Source organism: Taurulus bubalis, assembly GCF_910589615.1.
Source record: "Taurulus bubalis genome assembly, chromosome: 7".
Lineage (NCBI taxonomy): Eukaryota > Metazoa > Chordata > Actinopteri > Perciformes > Cottidae > Taurulus > Taurulus bubalis.
In genome coordinates this window covers 25,531,905-25,553,528 of record NC_136595.1, presented here as the reverse complement: position 1 = coordinate 25,553,528, position 21,624 = coordinate 25,531,905, and the positions used below count along the sequence as shown (strand labels likewise).

At 44.3% G+C, this 21,624-nt stretch overlaps 3 protein-coding genes across 5 annotated transcripts in view; 2 read left to right on the top strand and 1 right to left on the bottom strand.

The window, feature by feature from the left end:
• Nucleotides 1-5,778: 5,778 nt before the first annotated feature.
• On the bottom strand, nucleotides 5,779-6,718 carry rangrf (RAN guanine nucleotide release factor). The gene has a single exon (XM_079220509.1). It carries the CDS (start codon nucleotides 6,608-6,610, stop codon nucleotides 6,029-6,031), a length of 582 nt encoding a protein of 193 aa, XP_079076635.1. The 5' UTR covers nucleotides 6,611-6,718; the 3' UTR covers nucleotides 5,779-6,028.
• A 1,374-nt stretch (nucleotides 6,719-8,092) lies between these two features.
• vamp4 (vesicle-associated membrane protein 4) lies at nucleotides 8,093-15,958 on the top strand. 2 transcript variants are annotated; one of them, XM_079221158.1, is made up of 8 exons: nucleotides 8,093-8,464; nucleotides 9,992-10,093; nucleotides 11,655-11,701; nucleotides 11,862-11,912; nucleotides 13,427-13,527; nucleotides 14,773-14,852; nucleotides 14,965-15,016; nucleotides 15,101-15,958. In XM_079221158.1, exons 2-8 carry the CDS (start codon nucleotides 10,028-10,030, stop codon nucleotides 15,124-15,126), a joined length of 423 nt encoding a protein of 140 aa, XP_079077284.1. In that variant the 5' UTR covers nucleotides 8,093-8,464; nucleotides 9,992-10,027; the 3' UTR covers nucleotides 15,127-15,958. The 2 variants fall into 2 exon arrangements, with proteins under 2 accessions (XP_079077284.1, XP_079077283.1); XM_079221157.1 differs by having other exon boundaries at nucleotides 8,093-9,347.
• Nucleotides 15,959-20,050: 4,092 nt separating this feature from the next.
• Nucleotides 20,051-21,624, top strand: part of myoc (myocilin) — a 12,084-nt gene continuing 10,510 nt past the window's right edge. For both annotated transcript variants that reach the window (XM_079221148.1, XM_079221147.1), the window contains exon 1: nucleotides 20,051-20,814. In XM_079221148.1, the coding sequence (XP_079077274.1) occupies nucleotides 20,331-20,814 (484 nt within the window). In that variant the 5' untranslated portion in view covers nucleotides 20,051-20,330. The remainder of the gene's footprint in view (nucleotides 20,815-21,624) is intronic.

Here is a 21,624-nt window from a genome sequence, read left to right as displayed (position 1 = left end):
GTGCCTTTTGTGTACCGCCCACGTTTCTAAATGTTTTCCCATTTTAAAAAAAAAAGTAATTTTTCCATTTCTGAACCGAACGACACAGTTTTTTGACTGGAAATCTGTCGCACCCCTAAGATTCGTTCTATTGTGATTCTTTAGGTCCTAATCTTTCCAAAAAGGTGTCGTATTAGTACGTGGGACGTTGGTAAGGGCCTGAACATACAGTTTGTCGGCCACCGCTCCAAAAGACATGTTTGGGAAATCTTGCTTAGATCATGCTGGATATTCATAAATATAAATATAATTTTTTTCACAAATAAATTCTGAAAAAAATGATATAAAATAACACAAACCATGTCTATACGTTAGCTGGTGTTCTGATATTAACACAGACCAAAGCTATATGTTTGCTGATGTTCTGATATTTATACTGACTATCGAGCTATAACTTGGCTAGTGCTAGTGTGGCTATAAGTTAGCTGGTAGCTCTGATATTATATACGGAGATATAGTGCCAGCTTGTGCAAATCTTTGAGGATAACAACGTAGGATATGTTGCTGTATGTAATTTTGTTCTGTTTCTTTCAACAGTGCTACGACTTCCAATCAGTCACACAACCAGCCCACTACTTTACCAAGCTAGCCTGTTCAGAATGTATTCAACTGCCTTTGGAACTATACCAGTTCAAGTAGTCATGTTCAGACTACTTATAGATTATAATTAACTGAAGGATACACTTTTTTCTACACGTAGATCTTAAACCCTTAAATATAAACAGGAGCCCAGCCACCCTGCGGAGATAGCAAGCTAACTAGCTAAAAAACTGGTGGGAGGGAAATTAAGCCGCTGTAGACATCTTAACCCTGATTAGCGAAGACTCTATTGCAAAGATCACATCAGCTTTTTTCCGTGTCTCTCCAATCTCAGAAACGCTGGGCGGCCAGTTGACCCCCCTCCCAAAAAAAAAACTCTTCGGATCTACACGATTCACGTGGATGACATATTTTGATTTCAAAACGCCGAATTTCACTGAAAGGTGACAAGTTTGCAGGTCTGTTATATGACCTATAACTTGTAGTAATAACTAGAACTTCATATAATTGTCATAATTGTTTTTATGTGTATGTATGCAAATTTAATTAATTCAAATGTCTTACTTTTTGCACACATTTTAGGGGTCACAGAGTTTCAGTTGCTCACTGTCAGTAGGAACATGCGTTATGAAATATAAACATAATGTGAATTATAAACGCGAGCATTCAATACTAAGCCATTAATACAGCACACTATGATAGTCAACTTAGTATTCTTTTTGTACAGTTTGGAGCATCAGCACAACTTTGTAAAATTAATTTAGAATTAAGGATATTAAAAACATATTAACATATATTTTCTTTTGAAGCACTGATGTTACACTAAACTTGCTTCCACTAGCGCCATGCCATGGAGCAGCAATCGTGCTTCTACAATGGTTGGATTTACCCACGGCCACTGAGGAGAACGCGAGCCATCCTTTCCCTTTTTGCCACTATCACACTGCAATTAACCTGGCCAAAGGGAACACAATATTACACTGCAATTGAATGATTATGCATGCAAGTATGATGAAGTTCTAAAACTACAATTCTGTTAAAAATTATTTATTTGCCAAAATGTTATTAATATACAAACTATCATTAATATTCTCTGTATATTCTTTATCAATGGTTTAATGTGAACAATGTTTTAATCTCACTATCTATGCTGTGTTTAAAAGTGGGTGCAAACAATTAATATCAGTTTGTGTTATTGTAATACCCTTTTTACCTCTGTGTCCTAACTGTGGTAGTACCCTAACTTTCCTCAGTGACTAAGTGTGGTACCACGTTTTTACCGTCCCCCTCTTTTCCTTTTTTTTATTTTTTTTTATCGTATTGACACTAACAACTGAACTTCTCTATTTGTATATTCCCCTCTAATTCGTTATAATTTCGTTTTCTAGTTTTCTTGCTGCTGGTAGCTTTCTTGCTGCTGGTCCTCAGTTCACGCGTCGTTCTATACATTTTTTATTTTGTTTTATGGCACTGAATTTCTGCTCCAACACCTCTTGTTGTTTTTGCAACCTCCTTTCGCAAAAACACAGCTAGCAAAACCCTGAAATAAGTACTTGATTTCCCCAGACCTGCTGAGTCACTTCAAAACTAAACACCGGGCTCCGTTCCTTTAGCGGAACTGGGTTCCGCAATTCTCCAGACCGCAGGTCTTGTCCAGTCACGTCGGGAATTCAAAGGCCGCTGCTATCGCGCGCGTATTAGTTATAGGTCTCATTCACGGAGCTTAAGGCCACTCATTGGTTAGTTCTTCTTTCTTCAAAAGGGTAGATTTTGCACTCCCATCACCCCCTTGGTGGAGTCCTTCTTACTTCCGGTGTCTCAACTTCTGGGGTTTTCAATGTCTTACACCGCCCCCTTCAGCCAAATGAGGGAACTACATTTCCTTAAAGCGACAGTCCCCCTGGCTCCACATGCAACTTTGTTTTTGTAATAAAAACAGTGACCTTCATATGCATACAATTACACATCCTTCATAATAATATCCCTTATTAATTATCATATCTGTTATGCATTGTAATGTACACATAAACATTGCTTTATCTACATGTGCAAGTCTAGATTTGACAAACTAAGTTATTAAAACTCTTTAGGGTCAATTTGACCCCAGCAATTTAAAACTCCAGAAAATGATTATAATTTAAATGTTTTCCCAAGTTTAAGTGTCAGGTGGTGGTCTGGCCCCACACCTGCCACTTTACCTTATTATTTAAATACACTTGCCACTTTACTTTACACTTGTCACTTTCACATAACCACTTCATTCTGTGCACTCTACCTTATTTTAACTTTTTAATTTCAATTTTTAACTTACATTTGTATTCTTCTGTAGATCCGAATGTACATATTCAGTACTCCCAACTGTAAACATTCATGCTCCCTTATTTTTCTACTTTATATTTATGTATATTGTTAAATGTTATGCACGTCCCGCCAGGACAAATTCCTCGTATGTGTAAACTTACTTGGCAATAAATGATTCTGATTCTGAACAGGAACAAACTGACTGCAAGTTGAAAGAACACAAGTGTGTGACTGAGTAAATATACAGAAGGGAGTAAGGGGATTTGTTTGAGATAATTGTGGCTCGACCAGAATATTTCAAATTAAAATTATATATATATAGCCTACATACATATCTTCCAGATAATAAGGGAAGATACCGGAACATTGTTGCAGGACTGGTTTAATTTTCCACCGTGGATACTTTTAAAGACAACCTCTTGAGTTTTGGCTTCCAAAGACTGACAGAGGTAAGACTTGGAGAAGAGCATAAATCATACGGACCGTGATGAGAGCAGCAGACAGGGGGGATGTTCAGGCTGCAGTCCAGAGTGAGCAGGGGGGTACAAACACAACAGAGATAGGGAGGGGGAGTCTGGGTAATACATGACCCTGGAGCTGGAAGTCTCTGAGCAGGAACTATGCATACACCTGTGACTGATGTCTCCCAGGTGAACTGAGGATATACGTGCATTCCAACAAGATAGTAGAAACTCTGCATGTTAATGTCAGTACTACTTGTGTTTTATCAAATATTTCATCTACTTTTAACACATGTAATGGCGCACGAAGCTCTAAATGCTCTAAAAGCATCTGATTTATTTCCGTGGTATGTGCGCTCTTGACCGTTAACATCATGCATGGAGCCCTGGTGGTTAATCCCATGTCATCTTTTGTCATTAGGGCCCCCACACTATATTTAACTAAGACGCATCAATACTCTCGCTTCTTTTAAATTTCATCTTAAACCTTTTTCTGATTGTAAAAACCGTTGGAAATCTTTGATTTACACTTTTATTTATACCGTTTTTATTTCTGTTTATCTGATTTTTTTTAATTTGACTTCCTCTGTGCTCATGTCCTTTGGCTTTATTCTCATGTATCTGTCTTTTGGGATTTATTTTATTTAGTGAAGCACTTGGTTACATTAAGAAAAATACTATATATTTTACTATTATTTTAATTCTATTATGTAAGGTCTGTAACAGCTAATGCCCCAATTTAAACTATCGTGAATATAAATGTTTATTGTAATATGATACATCAACCCAGAATAGTTTAGACACAACATGACGTTGCTAAATGAATAAATAAAACGCTAGTCGCCCAGTATTCAGGCTGTAATGGGCTGTTTTCAGGGCCTGGAAAACACTTGGTGTCCGTAACGCCTCAATAACCGTGTCCTGGCATGACCTTTAAGTCAGGGGTCTGTTCCAAAACCCTCCGGTCTGGGAGGCAGGAATCTGTTCAGGCTTTATATGATCCAACAACAGCATGTTTATCAGGAGGAGGCGCTGCCGTTGTGTTACTGTGGACGTTGTGGTTGATGAAGGAATGTGCTCCACCGGGACCACCGACAGGAGAGGATGCCGGACTTTACGAGATCTTAATCCCTCGCGAGGATGAGAAGGCTTTGTACTGGCTTTTGGACTGTCGGTCCTCTCGTATTTGTTATTCAAGATGTACCTGAAGTCCCTCGCTGTGATGACTTTTATTCAACAAGCAGACTCAAGTTTTCCTCAAATAGCGGTCACACGTAAATGAGGAAAGGCCTTCAAAGCAACAGTTAATGAGGGTCAGTTTCCATTCCCTAAATGTCACCAAACTCACCCTGAACTGAATGAAGTCGTTCCCAAAAACTTGGGAAAATATATTTTTTAAAGGATTCAGGCTAATGAATTATTCCACCATGAGGCCACGGCCATAAAGGATGGAAACAGTTGACCTAATACATTTTCCTGCTGGGACTGTCTCTCAATTTTCTCTGTTTACGACCAAACTCGGGTCCGTGCGAGGACACGGTGAATATGAACCGGGGGGCGTTTATATGTGGAAACCCAGCTCATCTATAACCTTCAGACTTGATTTAGCCACTACTTGTGTGATTTTATTACTGCCATACTGTAAAAATATATATAAATACGGAGGTTAGAGCAGAGTAGCACAAGCTGGCTGTTAGTGGGCGAATATTTAAGGGCCTTGTTTATGCATTACAGATACTGGGCAAGGACCTGCTCTCCAGATGTTTGTATCCAAGAATAAAAACATGCTTAAAAAGGACGATGGAAATATTTTTGGAGCGCTTGAGTGAGTGGGAGATGGGGAACGTGGAGGGAAATGTGCACGTCGATGACATCATGTCTCAAACCCTCAGATTTCACTCAGGTGCCGCCGACCAGCACATAACAGAAATGCCTTTACACACAAAAAACACACATTAATGTGATGTGAGAGTTGCGGTATACGTCTCCAGAGTACAGTCCAATTTCAGAGCATATTTTTTACATAGACATAACACCAAGAGGACGACAAAACAGTGAGATACAAGCCAGCAAAAATCATATATGCAGGGTATAGAAGTATGGTGTGTGTGCGTGTTTATTATTTAATCTAAAAAAAGGGCACAAAGTATAGATGAGGGCATATTTATATGTATGTGCGTATGCATGTACATGGGAATATTAATAGAATGGGTGATGTCATGTTTGTAAAAACATAGTGAAGGATGACCAGATGGAGTGGTGTTCTGTTGTATTGTAAATGATGGAGGTTAGATTTTCCATTGAAATGTATTCTGGTTTCTCCAGTGTGTGATATGTATGTTATTCCTTAATTTCCAGTTCATGAGGATAGTTTTCTTGGCGATAGTTCAGAGCATATTTAACCAACAATCACAAGTCAAAATAAGGAAATGGTCAAACATTTTCTTTTATTGCGACAAAACCGTGAAGTGTTTGGTCACCAATTCATTTTTAGATGTCAGAAAAAGTCAGCATCCAGGGAAGAACAGTACATGTGTGTCATGGGAGCGACGGGGAACCATCACTGGAAGGAACTTTCAGGTTGGGATCCAAAACCTGCTGGAGGCCTGATGCTTGCAGGGGACCCCCCCCCCCCCTAGGAAAAACACAGTCCTAATAAGTTTTCTAAATCAGGGCCCCTAGTTGTTCTAGCCAAACAGCCCGGGGTTGTGCAGAGTCAGAGTCTGCAACAAGCGCCGGAAGTCCTGCACGGTCCAGGGGTCCCTGTGCGTCTCCGCCGAGGCCGCGCTGCTGCTCTCGGGGCTGATCCTCTGCGGGTCGTTGAAGGAGACCAGGACGTCCGTGGAGAACTGCGGCAGGCGGAACAGACCCAGGTGGAGGGTCACCGTGTTCCTCGCCTCCTCGTTGAATTTGGACACGCGCTGCGTGCCGGTCAGCGCCCAGGCGGAGCTGCAGGCCGAGAGGGACAGCTCGGACTCGGACATGCGCACGACGCTGGTCACTTCAAACGCACCCGGCTCCGACGCTTTGTTGCTGCCCGCGATGTCCTCAAAGTGATACCCGGCGGCGTCCCGGTCCGCCACCTGACTCTGGTACTCCACCAGCTCCACGATCAGGCTCTGGTCGGTGGCCTCGTGGGCGAACACCTCCTGGTTGTCCGGGATCTCCCTCAGCTCGCTGGCGTCTCTGGCGCCGCGGGGGAAGACGGCCGACAGCGCGCCGCCAAACAGGGGACGGGACTCGGCGACGCCGCCTCCTGCACTCTGCATCTCTCCGAGAAGAAGACCGGGGTTCGAGCTCCGGAGGACCGGCGGCGAAAAAAAACAAGTCGGTCTGTTTTTAACGGCCTGTAGTCACAGAAACACCCCCCGCTGAGTCTGAGTCAGGAAAACATAATAATACATCCGTAAATGAGGCGTGATACACCGATAGCTCACCCAAGGAGTCGGGACTGTCTTCCGGTAAAAAGTTGTTCTTCTTCTACGTTGTAGCAGAGGCCCGCGAGCGCATGCGCACTGCTGCCAACTACAGCTGAGGCAGACGTACGACATGTGCCCTAAAACCGGAAGTGGGGAAATTCTTATTATAAAATCATTTAAAAACTAAATCTGTTGCCAACTTGCATTATTAATATTATTATTATTATAACCACCCTTATTTGAACAACAACTAGTGTGCATATTTATTTATAATTCATACATTTTGTTTAATTTGCTTTGTTGATGTTTTAGGCAAAACTAGTTATAATAAACTGGATTACTGAAGTATAATAACAGAAGTATTAGACTACCAGAAACATGTTCTTAAGTATAATGTTCCTTATTTAGTATATGCACACGAATTACAGAGAGCAGTTGTTGGCAATGATCATTTTAAGTCTCAGGCTCCCTCCAACAATGGTAATTATATATTATTAGTATTAGTATTATATATATGAAATAGTTTAAGTACAAAATAAGGAATACAATATGTAATTAATTAATTAGAAATTAGACAGTAATTGAAAATGAATACACTGAATGTAAAAAGGAATGTAGTAAATGCATAATGATAGTAAAATACTAAGTATATACAATGTAAAGTGACAATATAATAGTAAAAGTTTCAAAAGTAAAAGTACCTCCTTGAGTGGTATATCAATATACATCATGATACTTTGTTTTTCTTCAATTCAACATATCTATGTTTCTTGATTTTTGCAATAGTTGCTTTTATTTTGAATTGATCTTACTATGTTTATGTATGCACCAATACACCAAAATCCTTGTATGTGAAAAGCTAATTGGCAATAAACTGGATTCTGATTTTTGTAGTTGGTTGAAGTGTATAATATATCATACAATATAATTTGCTTCACTTCAATGTAACATTATATATATATATAATTTACTACACTTCAATGTAACATGCTATATATAATTTGCTTAATTTCAATGTAACTTTATATATATATATATATATATATATATATATATATAATTTGCTTAACTTCAATGTAATATATAATATATTAATATAATATATATAATGCTACATAAACAAATATAGTATATGTATACTATATATATCAAAGCTATGAATTTGACTTTACAAACGTTTAAAATGTAAAATATGAATAAGCAGTTACTAAATAGCTACCACATACATTAATTATTTCTGACATGAATTAGAGGTGAAGTAAAGAGAAGCATAACATCTAAATACTCAACTACAGTATATAAAAAAAACACGAGGGTTACTTGAATTTACATGTGTGCATTTATTCAGAGAAACACTAAAAAAGTTGTATACTTCAAAAGGAATTGGTATATTTGCTGCATCCATAATAACTTCACCACGCTGTCAAACATCTGCAGCGGCCCCTCTCCTCCTCCAGATGTTTGTGTTCACTTCCTGGTCAGCTGATCAGACGGAAAAGGAGACGAGCGCACCGCTAGCATCCATCATGACAATCCCGTGACGCACCTGCAAACCCACCGCCGCCAAGCCAACTGAACACACACACACACACACACACACACACACACACACACCTGGATTAATACCCGAGTCTCCGTGTGCTCTGAGTTCTCCGGCACCGAACAACCGGATCTGTGTGCGTGTGGGGAGGGAAACAACATCAGGTAGCATCCTTAGCTTAGCTTAGCTTGCTAGCTAAACCTGGATACTAGCTACATTTGGCAACTAGCTCGCGTGTGTTTGCGTTCATATTTCTTCACTGTCGCTTACATTATTCCGGTGTGGTGACGTAATAGTTAAAGTGTAGCAGACAGACGACACTGACGTCTAAAAACGTTTTTAAAACGTTTACGTGTGCTAACGAGCCGTTAGCCCAGATACAAGCGGCCAAACGGCTGAGATGTAGCTGGCTAACCGGGATCGTCCCAGGGTCCTATGTTCCTTTGGACACGTGTGTCTCTTGATGTGAACCAATATTTCAACATTCAAATGCAGTTTTAATAGATTTTTCCATGTTGAGAGGATATTGTCTTGAGCTGAAGGGACACAGGACTCTTAGTTTCTATTCGTGAGAGCAGCTCCGGCTCCTTTAAGGAGTCCTGGTCTAATGCCATTACAGTGGGGGTAAAAATAGCTGTACTTCTTATATAACGCATTGCAATGCATGTATTGATTGTGGTCATTACTAGTCTACAGTCTTGTAGTCATTATTATGCAATTAATGCAAAATCAACACTTCTGCTTTAAAAAAATCTATATAAGGATTCCATCTTTTTTTAAATCCTCTCTTAAAAGTCCTCCTTCTGCAACCTAACATGACAGAGTTGGCTTCTCCTCTCTCTCTCTTTTTTTTCTGTGTCTTCTTCTTCTCGCTGTCGCTGCTTCAGAGCGAGCCCTGTCCGCCTGCTTCTCTTCACCTCCGTTTACCGGAAAGTTCCTCTTCTCCCGGCTGCCGAACGGCCTTTTCCCCCTCGTATCGCAGTGCCAGAAAAGGACGCTGCTGAGAAACAGCCACAGTGAGACAGTCAGACTGAACTGGATTCAATGGTATAAATTGAATTGTTGGATTGAGAGAGGTGGTGTGTGTGACTGTGTGTGTGTTTCCTCCCCCCGGTAGTTGTAGACGGGCCTTAGTTCAGTGTAACCAAGGCACCGTTGTGTTTGGTAGCAAGCGATGTTTGGAACAAGTAGCACCCAGACACACACTCGAGGAGGGGTGTAATTGGAAGAACGGCATGTTTTCCACATCAAACATTGGTTTCCACACAAATCAATGACGGCATTTCCTTTCGTAGCTAGTGAGACTCGATGCCTGCTGGCTCCAGGAATATGAGGAATCAAGACCTCTGAATAGGAATAATAGGAAAAGCAGAGGAGTATTATTTCACAAACAGCTGGCACCCTGGAAGAACTGCTTTCTTAACATGTTGCAGAAGTAAACATTAGATTGTAGAGGAAATTAATGAAATCAGCTCTTCTCTGATTCTCATTAATGCAATTATTGCTGAGCGAGTTCAGAATTAGGGTCTTTGTTCAAACGCTGAATGCTAAAATGGTTGTGGTTAAACGTCAAAAGCAGGCCGCCATGTCACGTGTGAAACGCTCTGGAGCAGCAGGACCGTTGTTGTTGTTGACCGCCCACATCATGATCTCTCTCTCCCTCTCTCTCTCTCTCTCTCTCTGTCCCACAGAGGGAGCCGGATCAGGAGGAGCAGCCTGAAGACAACATGCCCCCCAAGTTCAAACGGCACCTCAATGACGACGAGGTCACGGGATCCTTTCGCAGCGAGAGGGTGAGACACGGAGGGAGGGAGGGGAGGTGTTTGGGTTCTGGCTCATCAGCGTCATTAAGAAGCAATGGGGGGGGGGGGTGTGCAAACAGAATGCATTATGGGGAAATGAGCACAGGGATTTCGAAGTTGACACTTCTGTGTGCTGTAATTATATCATATCTCTCATCTCTTCCGCTGTGCTCTGCGGTATTTAAAATTCAGCTCATTGCTTTGTGTATTCGACCACTTGGAGCCGAGAACCATCACATATCCTGCGGTCCAAACACACTCAGGCTCCACACCTGTGTCTACTTACGGCCTGATTGTGTGACGTGACCCGTCACCAACATGTTAACTGCCCCCATGCGGCGTGGCATGCTAACTATAATATATAAATGGGTCTTTCAAATATATACATCCCCAAAAACATCCATGTTGGCTGCAAAAGAAAAGTGAAATAGTCCAAAACAGATGTCGGTAGAAGACTCAGGTTTTGCTTTAAGATGATGATTCAATTAATACTTGTGGAAAAGTGAAGAAACTCCTGGAGGCAAATGTCTGGTTCTCATCAAAGTGCCCCCCCTCTCTCCACCACCTTCCCTGTCCTCCCCCTGACTCTTGACTCGACTCAGTCCTCTGTCTCTCTCTGAAATCCTCTCTGCTATTGTGTTGAACCGGGATCAAAGCAAAGCTTACGGGGGAGTTCTTGCATCACAGGTCGCCCTCTGATAATAACTACCAGGGAAAAGAAAGCCGCGCAGAAGGAGAGTGTTAGTGCCTCGACCCGTAAAGTTCTTTATCATCACCTGGCCGCCATTCCCTCGGCTTCTTCGCAGATGACAGTGTATTAAATATTTACGGGCACACAATATTCTTGCAGCTGTCAACATGGAACATCTGTGGGTTCTCTTTGCTCTTTGCAAGGGGTCCTAATTGAAAAAATTGAATAATTTAACCCAAACTATGTCATTTATGCTGGCAACGCACTGAATGGATGCACGACTCCCGCTGTCCTAGGAAAACGTTCTGTCCCGGCAGCAGGTAATCTGGATCTGGTCCAGCTTTCCTCCTGTGAGGATTTAAGGCAGCTGTTCTCACTCATTCTCTATGAATAGCATTTTACACAGGGCGCTGTCTTCGCATGTTAAAACCATCAGTGGTTCAGAGCTTCAGAGATCATTTACCTTGATCACAGAAACCTGTGTTTTTGTTTTTTTTGGACTCTTCCTTCTCAGAGTTGGATGCCGAGGAGTTTTCTAGTGCACGAGAGTCTTTATTTAGGTTTGGAAAGCGGACAGTCTTATTTATTGTAGTAAGTCATCGTAACGTAAGTGCAGTGTGGTCGGGTGCATCGGCCCCTCGAGGACAGACAGAAAAGGCTTCTATCGATCAGCAGATTTCGGCCCCTGGAGGTCAGTTTCATATCTCGGTATCAGCAGCTCCAGGAGAGTACTCTGCTCCTTTCAACGGACAAGATGCTCTCACAGCAGGTCGTTCCTCAAAACAAATCTGACCTCATTCAGATCAGTCATCCAGTACCCAGAACTCACCCGTATCTGACCTCTGACCTTCTCTTGTACAGAGGAACCTGCTGGAGGACGACTCCGATGAGGAGGAGGACTTCTTTCTGTGAGTTTGTTTGGATTCTATTAAGACACTGATTGTGCAATCAATGAATACAATATATTTTAGTACCATTTATCGAGATGAAGTTAGTCATACTAACATAGATTGTTAAATAAGTCGTTTCAGCTGAGTCACTCTGGCTTCATTTATACTTGTTTTCCAGGCGAGGACCCTCGGGGCCCAGATTTGGACCTCAGAATGACAAATTCAAGCAGTAAGTACGAACACATTCCTCCAAAACAAGTCAGAGCCAGAGCGGAGTTGCCAGCAGTCTTGGGTTTAGGTGTCGCCGTTACGCAACTGCGGCTCGCCGTGTTTACAGGTTTGCAGCAGCGAGAGAGGCCGGCCGCCGTGCGCAGGTTGTTGTGTAACGTCCCAGAGACGCAGTCCGTTTCCACAGACGAGCTCGTTGTTGAGACGGACTTGTTTCTCCCGATCCGTGCATACTTGGACGGTTTTGTCTGAAACCAGACGGGGTCGCCCACGGCAAACAAAGCGCCAGTAAATCTGGCTCACTGGAGCTCAGTTGGCCGGCTCGCAAGGGGTGGTGGACCCCGCTGCTAGATATGACACATCCTTTTAAAGAGCTGTGATTGGTTTGTTTAAAAAAAGAAAAGGGAGACTATATATATATATAAGCAGTCTCTTTGTCCACCTTTTCCTCCTCTGTTTAAGAAACTCTTAAGCCTCTTAAAACTTCTCCCACTCACAAGTTTTCACCTTTTTTCATTTTAAAATAAATCTCTGTGATGAGTTAACAATGGTGATTGATGCTGTGGCACTCTGATAAAAGTATTACAATATATTTATACTTGCAGTATTACAAACAAAAATAGTTGTTTACAAAAATAAATGGAACGATTCTGAAAAATGTCAATGAATATATCGATTGTATACGATGGAGAAACAACTGTAATGCCGTCGGTTTGTCCTCACAATACTGCACATATATAAATATTGCAATCCTTTCATCAGTGCCAAAGGCTACTTTAAGGGTTAAGCTGCCATCTTTACCCGGATCTCTACCCGGAATTCTGTGTAATCCTAAATTCTCCGAATTGAGTCTCAAGGAGCAACTCTTTTTACGAGGACGGGCAGGAATGTTTGCACACGGCTCCGGCTCCTCATCCCGGTCCGTCTGAACCTTTTTTTTTTTAAGGTCAGCTTCTCACAGGCCGCTTCTCTACGTTCCTGATTTGCTATTTGCTCTCGGTTTGGTTCTGCATGGTTAATGTTACCGTCTTCAACGTGCAATCAAGCTGAAGTCCAAGACCGATAATTTGCTGCAGTTCCTTGTCTGAGACAATCAGTGTTAACGGTGCTGGAACAAGTGACCAGTTGTTCGGAAAAACAAATTCCTTTGTCTTGCGGCTCCTTTTATGAGCCTCTCTGCTTTTATTTATTTATGTACCACTTCTCTGCCAATGTCCTCCCTCCAGCTGAACCTGCGTCTCAATAAGAGATGAAGGGTCATCTCAGGTAGGAGCACCGTGAATAAAGCTAGGAGCTCAGCATTATTCTGCAGATACTGAACAGGTGCAGGCAGATTATTGAGAGGATGAAAACCATCTGACAGGCCTTTTTATTGCCTGCCAGCTGGACCGGGCCTGATGATGAGAGGAAATTGTTTGGAAAGGCGATGGGGCTTCTGCCACAAAAGGAAAAGACAGATCCACGAGAATCGTACCTGTTATCGTTTTCGACTGACGCTCATTACTTCTGCCTCAGGGTGCAGTCGCAGGTCGACGAGGTGATCGACGTGATGCAGGAGAACATCTCCAAGGTGATAGAGAGGGGCGAGCGGCTCGACGACCTGCAGGACAAGTCGGGTGAGTCACTTTTGTGTTCCAAATATGTGCGTTTTGTTGATTTACAAAATGACGTCGACACAAACGCTCATTTATTTGAATGGGTAGTTTCCACAGGTAAGCTCACAGATTGCTTGCACATGGCTCCGAGGATCGATCCTCGCCGTATTTGGGCGTTTGGTATGTCATGGCAAAATGTCCGTTTTTAAAAAGAAGAAAAAACCTTTGCCGATGAGGCCCGATGGTCTTTAAAGGCATCTTGAAGTGAAGGTTTTTGGGAGATATTTCTGAGCTTGGAAATGTTCTGCAAATAAGAAATTCCAAATTCAAGCAAGAACAGACAAGTAATACGCTTTATAATATTTGGAGGCGGTGTCCAAAAGACTGACGTCTTCAAATCAAATGTCCGGTTCCAAAACTCCCCCTTCTCTGACCTCTCTTTGGTAAAAGAATAGAAAATCTAAAAATGTATAATATGATAAAGAAATAAAGAGAACGTTCAAACAAAAGCCTCACGGTTATATTTAAAGTGAAGAACGTGATCATTGCGGCTCTAAACCGCGCCGACATGCGGAATGCATTTCAGTTGGAAAACAATCAACAAAGCATCAGCTTGGTGAGTTGCGTGTAAATACACACGGTACACGTTAAAGGTGCTAACGATGCGTCCAGGTTGAGTGTTTTACCAGCTGTGTGTCTGAAAGCTTTTCACAGCTCTCTCTCTCAGCTTCACACGCACTCGCCTCCTCCGTGAGATGAGAAGACGCGGCCGACGTGTCTCTTCTCGGTCTCATCGTGAACGTCCACCCAGATGTTTCATAACCGCTTCCCTCCGTCGGGTCGGCCGGCCCGAGACGACGACGCACATCTGGAGCACATCTGTGCCGTGTTTGCGTGAGCCTTTTGCGTATACGCGAGTTTTCGTAGCGTCTCCTCGGGAGCTGCGAGGACGCGTTCCGGTTAACGGAGTTAAACGTCAAACTGTTGAAGAAGCAGTCGACAACGGTGACGCTTCAGACGGGAGGCGGGTCTTAGAGGAAATGTGTTTTCAATCCGCCGGGGATAAACTCTAGTTGTTGTTTCCGAAGCGCTGGTGGGAGTGATCTCACCAGTTGCATAACACACACGGAGCCAGGCACTTCTGAGTCACCTCGTCCAACTTCAAAGGCTAAACAATAGCCAGGTTTCTTTTGTTTACATCGGTGATTAACAGATTTCTTCTTCTCCTCCTCCTCACGCGTCCTCGCCTGTGCGGCGGTCACACAGAGAGCCTATCGGATAACGCGTCGGCCTTCAGTAGCCGAGCCAAACAGATGCACCGGAGGATGTGGTGGAGAGACATGAAGGTGTGTGCGTGTGTGTGTGTGTGTGTGAGAGACAACTTCATTGTGTCTTCTTTTATTCGCTTGCATTCAGAGAAATCCGGTGTCATTAAGGAATGTGTTGTTTCTTCCACAGATGAAGATGATTATCGCCTTGATAGTCGTTGCCCTCCTGCTCATTATCATCAGTGAGTCTCAGACACATTCAAATAAACATACAAACTTATTGACAAAAACTTGTCATTAAATATTCCTTGTCTTCTCTCTTTCAGTTCCAGTGATCCTGCGATATCGCTAGTGTCCGACGGAGAAGTCTCTCTCTCTCTCTCTCTCTCCCCTTCTCTCTCTCTCTCTCTCTCTCTTTCCCCTTCTTTGCACACAGTCCTCCCCTCCAGCTAGGGGGCGCCAGCCAGCCTCCCACTCGAGTACCGTACCCCTGAAGGGGGATCTGGCCTCCACTCGCCCCTCAGTGCTGATCTTCTCATTTGTATTTCCACATAAAGCTGCTGTGAGATCAGTCCTGAAGGCTCAAGGTTCGAACGTAAGCGCCATGACACATATCACGTGTAACAGGGAAACCCTTCCATATTACGTTGTATAGGTAGTTCACTGTAAAGGCAGGGGCGGGTCGACGCCAACTTAGCTGGTCTGAATCTGCTGCAGCAGCCTCGTATAAAAGAGGGCTCTTAACACTTAGCGATGCGCCTCATGTCTGCCCAGGGTTCCTCGTTTATAGAGGACCACATTTCACCAACTGAGGCGCATCCGCGTATCAAAAGCGCCGCTTCTTTTAATCACTGGCAGGAAAAGAGATTTTCTCAGCAAGTATATAAAGCTCACCTTCCTCCCGCCGCCACACAGCCGTTGCGTGACTTTGAAGCAGGGGTTAACTCAAGAGATGCTGTGAAACTAACGTAGGTGTCATTGTGTTCTGGATTAATTAACTGTATTATACATTGGAGCTCGACATTGTCACTTTTATTTTATTTTTTCTTTGACGTAATTTATTTTAGCTGTAAATATTGATCCTGTAATGATGTACGATACTCTTGACATTGCATTGGAAGACTGTGATATACTGATACTACTTTTTTTTGTTGTTGCTCTGGAATAAAGTGATTTTAAAAAGGGCACCCGTGTGGTTTCAACTGGTCTTAACTGGGTTTAACTGGTTCAACTGGTCTTAACTGGGTTTAACTGGTCTTCCCGCAAGGACGGAATCAGAAAAGTTCGGATGCTCGGGGGCAATGTGTTTGATGGAAAGAAAGAAGATGGAAATGCCATCCCTTCGCTCTTAACCACTTTCTAAATCCTTGTCCTGAGCGTTCTTTTGATCTCCTCTTGCCTTTCTTTTTCTTTTTTTATTGCTCTGTGACTTTACTGGCAGGGTGGAGTCCCAGGACGGCCCTAAAGTGTGAAGTGACTGGACGCCGTGAAGCGTTATTGTTCTGGCAGACCGGCTGCTCCCGTCCTCACCGGACAATGGAGCCGACTTTCACCTCATTGATCTACGGCAGATGGACTCCAGCTCCTTACTAGTTGCTGCTGCGCACGGCGGGGGGGGCGGCGGCCATATTTCAGCTTTTATAGATGAAGAGCAGAAAGGCATTTCATCCCATATGCTGGTTTTAATGTTGAAGGATGGCTGCTGTGATGAGAGGAGGACGCATGAACCGGATGTATTCAGACCGTCCACAAAGAAGGAGAACAACCCACATGTAGGTTTATCACTTTGGGTCCTCTGTGTACATTTAATGAGGGGAAAACCAGCACCGACCAACCAGCTCGCTGTCTCCTCGTTGACCTTTCACAACCCGCCACCTTCTGTCTGCGGCCAATCAGGGAGGAGCTCCGGGATTAGAGCCACTTAAGCCTTTGACAAAAGATAGGAATCACATGCACGCTCTCAAAGAGGCATATTGTTGGTGATAAATTGATAAACAAGTTCAACATTTCCATTTTTGGAACGGACAAACATTACAGCAAAAACACTCCTTCTTCTTAAAGAGTACTTAACCCCCAAACCACTTTTTTTGTGTATTTTATAGGGATGGATTTGGGTCCAAAACTTTACATTTTAGTGCATAGTATTATATTTTTACATATTCCCACTCCTATAAAATCAATTAATGGAGTATTAGTGAAGAGTGGTCGTTATCCTGTAAATCTCCTGATAGCACTATACAAATATATCCTCTTCCCCTTTTACAGCAGCCTTACCTAACAATAAGCACAACAATAGTTCATCCACACACAGTGTAAAGAGAGGAAAGGTTCATGGTGTTATTGCCGTCGCTGGTTAAGTGGCTTCAGTATGACACTTTACTAAATAGAGAACATTTCTCTGCTCTCTTCCCGCTGGAGACTCACCCACGCTGGCAGCAGCGCATGTTGTGGTCCTCCGGTACGACTCGCTGGATGACTTCAGATTCCGGGCATAGCAGCGGTTATTTTAATCATAATGCAGTTTTAACCTGAAAGAGAGAGAGAGGAGTGGACGACGTGCCAACCAGCATCACACACACACACACACACACACACACACACAGTGGAGAATACATTTCCGATACTTGAAGAAAACATTGTTCATGTGTTCAAACACTCCTTCTCACTCCTCCTACTTTCCCAGGAGCTTCTGTCTTCACTCGTTCTCACCTCTTTTTCCGTTTCCACATGGTTTTACTCTCATCTTTCTCCTCCTTTGGTGATTTATTTCACTCCTTTATGAAATAAAGGAGTCCCACCTTCCACCCTCTCTTCGGTTTCTCATTGTGAAGATATTTCCTGTCAGAGGATGTGTTTTTCAAAAGGCACACTGAGCTGTACCTCATTCATGCAGTCGCCCATCTGTCCGACCAATCATTGACACAGGCGACTGTCTCAGGTGAACCACCAGCTGTCTGTAAACAAGCTCTGAGGCTGGCATCGATCTGGGAGAGGACGTGTTTTTCTGAAGAGAATGCACCCTTTAGAGTCTGCACCCTTAGAATGCACCCTTTAGAGTCTGCACCCATAGAATGCACCCTTTAGAGTCTGCACCCTTAGAATGCCCCCTTTAGAGTCTGTACCCTTAGAATGCAGCCTTTAGAGTCTGCACCCTTAGAATGCACCCTTTAGAGTCTGCACCCTTAGAATGCCCCCTTTAGAGTCTGCACCCATAGAATGCACCCTTTAGAGTCTGCACCCTTAGAATGCACCCTTTAGAGTCTGCACCCTTTAGAGTCTGCGCCCTTAGAATGCACCCTTTAGAGTCTGCACCCTTTAGAGTCTGCACCCTTAGAATGCACCCTTTAGAGTCTGCACCCTTAGAATGCACCCTAGAGTCTGCACCCTTAGAATGCACCCTAGAGTCTGCACCCTTAGAATGCACCCTTTAGAGTCTGCACCCTTTAGAGTCTGCACCCTTAGAATGCACCCTTTAGAGTCTGCACCCTTAGAATGCACCCTAGAGTCTGCACCCTTAGAATGCACCCTAGAGTCTGCACCCTTAGAATGCACCCTTTAGAGTCTGCACCCTTAGAATGCACCCTAGAGTCTGCACCCTTAGAATGCACCCTTTAGAGTCTGCACCCTTAGAATGCACCCTTTAGAGTCTGCACCCTTAGAATGCACCCTTTAGAGTCTGCACCCTTTAGAGTCTGCACCCTTAGAATGCACCCTAGAGTCTGCACCCTTAGAATGCACCCTAGAGTCTGCACCCTTAGAATGCACCCTTTGCACTGGAGCCCCCCTGGAGTGAGGCCTCCGGGTCAGGTGGTGTTTTAGGGTTCAGGGAGGCCTGGCGGGTCAGCAGAGATGGATCACTCTGAGAAATAAGGGCTCCAAAAGGGTTCATAGGAAGGGCTGAGGTTCTACCCACAACTACAGAGAGAATGCAGCTTTAACACATGAAGCATAGACTTCTATACAACCAGAGGAGTCGGCCCCTGGTGGTCAGGAGAGAGAATGCAGCTTTAACACACGAAGCATAGACTTCTATACAACCAGAGGAGTCGCCCCTGGTGGTCAGGAGAGAGAATGCAGACTTCACTTGGCAGGACCGGAGGAAATCCTTGTATGTATATATATATACCCATATAAACGGGTTCTCTGTGGAACCTCTTGGCCGGGTTCTAGATGAAACCATTGTAATAGATATGGGGTCTTGTTAGCATCCGTTATATGGTGGAAGGTTTCTAGATAGAGGGTTCTTGGTGGAACCTTTACATTATCGAAGGATTTTCTGTCAGACCTCTCATGGGGTTTTGGGTGGAACCTTTTACAGATGGTTCTAGGTATAAACCTTTTTGTTGGGTTCTATGTAGAACGCTCTGAAAGGGTTCATGGTGCAACTTTATAAAAGGTTCTACCAGGAACTTAAAAATGCTAGGACAGGCCAAAGAATCATATTTGGTTCTAGTTAGCACCTTTATTTCTAAGAGTATCCAAGACATCTGAAAAACACAGCAAAGTAGGCGACACAAGGAGAAGAAGTGTAGGAGAGGAGCCAGGAGAGATCCTATAGGAACCAAAGCAAAGCGGCAGGACACGCGTCTCACTTCAACATCTTTTCATCCGGCCTCTGTGGAAATGAAGGAGAGATCATTGGACGTGGGAGTGATCCTCGCCGGCAGCGGTTCAGAGCGTCTGTGACGATGCGTTGAAGCAAAGAGACGAGAGGCCGGCTGCAACAAATCCTTCCCGGCAGCAAAGACAGGAAGTGAGCTCTTGGAGGAATGGTCCCTGCCAGAGGGGCCCGGTTTTATGTCGGCGCTCATCGATTGAACCTCGACCCTCCTAACGGCGGCCCTTATCGGCTCTTGCGTCACGTTTCTGGCCCCCTGCCGATATGAAAGCGGACCCCGGGCTCCTTGGGAGGTAATCGTATATCCACTGAGGCCCAGCTCTCCAAATCCCCTCCGACACAACATATCATGGGATGTTTCTACAGATAAGATATGAGCAAAAGACACTGGAGGGGCTGAATTACACACATTTAAAATACAGATGCTGTCATGTTGAGACACTCAAACTTAAAGAAAAAGAATGTTTTTGTCCCCAAAACAAGCGTCATCCCATGACTTTCTGTTTTCTTCTTCCCTTCCTCCCCCTTGTCCTCCGACCCCCCCTCCAAGTGGTTATCCCTCACTCCCCTCCTTTCCTTTCCTTTCACCTCTCCTCCCCTCCTCTCCAGATTGTATAAATATCTGTGAGCGGTTTGGGAGAGCTCAGTGTTAGAGACAGAAAGAGAGAAGAAGAAGAAGAAGAAGAAAAAGAAGAAGAAGAAGAAGAAGAAGAAGAAGAAGAAGAAGAAGAAGAAGAAGAAGAAGAAGAAGAAGAAGAAGAAGAAGAAGAAGAAGAAGAAGAAGAGATACCTGAGAAAAGAGTGAGACAAAATAAGACAACAAAAAATAAATCATCATCAGGAAATAGGGAATTCGTAAAGGATTCAGAGTTCAAGTTTAGAGCGGACAAATAAAAGAAGAATTTAAAGAGACCTTCTGCCGGTGGACGGTCCCCACGATGTTGGTCCTGCTCTCGCTGTGTGTGTGTGTCCTCCTGCTGGGCGGCGACGCTCAGGACCGAGCCGCTCTGTGGCGAGGGAACGACCGGAGCGGCCGGTGCCAGTACACCTTCACCGTGCCCAGCCCGGCCGAGGCCAGCTGCCCGCAGACGGGGGGAGGCCCCGAGGTGGAGGGCCTGAAGGCCAGACTCAGCCTGCTGGAGGTGCTGGTGGCCCGGCTGAGCGGAGGGGACACCGGGGGCCCCCAAGGGGCCGAGGCCGCGGCCCGCCCGGGGCTTCAGGAGGCGCTGAACCGGGCCACTGGGGAGAGGAACCTGCTGCGAGGGGAGAAGGAGCGTCTGGAGCAGGAGCTGGAGGGCCTCCAGCGCCGGGTGCAGGAGATGAGGAGGGAGACGGAGATCCTGAGGGCCCGGCCGTGTCCCCCGCAGACCCCCATGCTGCCGCCCGCTCTGCCGGACAGCGGCCTGACGAGACCCGCCGGGGGTAAGAGATACACTCCAACACACACACACTTTACGAGCCGCTCAAAGAGTGTGCCACGCTTAACCACGCTTATAAATAGAAACTGCTCAAACTCAATATATTTTATAAATTCACAGCTTTTAGATAATCGTGCACATGTTTTTTTTATTTCATACGACGCACAAATAGATCACTTCAGCTCCTGCACACAAGTTGCCTTTCAGCTATTTCGGTGACGGAAGAATAATAGATTAATTTAATAGAAAAGTAGAGAAATGTTGACGCACGAATGACATACAGAGACACATGACATTCCAGAGGTTTGCACCGTGTGTGTGTGTGTGTGTGTGTGTGTGTGTGTGTGTTCCTGTACGTTGTCTGCAGCAACAGAGCAAGATAAATAATGAGCTTTATTTGTCAATTATGTGAAGGAATTTGACTCAAAAAAGACATAGAAGTGGGCAAAGGTGAAAGAATTGAACTGCTATATGATATGTATGTATAGTTAAATGTTTATATATATTCATCCCCAGGGGAATAAAGTGTGTGCATGCTCTAATGTTGTGTGTCCGTGTGCGGTTGATGTTGTCGTTGCCCCCATTAGTCCGCAGAGACCACTCGGCTCGGGTTCCTGCTCCTGCATTTAGGGCCGGTGGTTGGCGGGCCGGAGAGGCTCGGCTCAGTATTTCATGAGCGGGTGTTCCCCTCTGCAGGGCGCGAATAGCCCAGGAGGAGGAGGAGGGGGAGGGGGGGGGGGGGGGTGAAATGTGATGCACGCTCTGGAAGTGGTGGTTCCGTGCCAGAGGCCTCATCTCGGGGGCTTTTGATGAC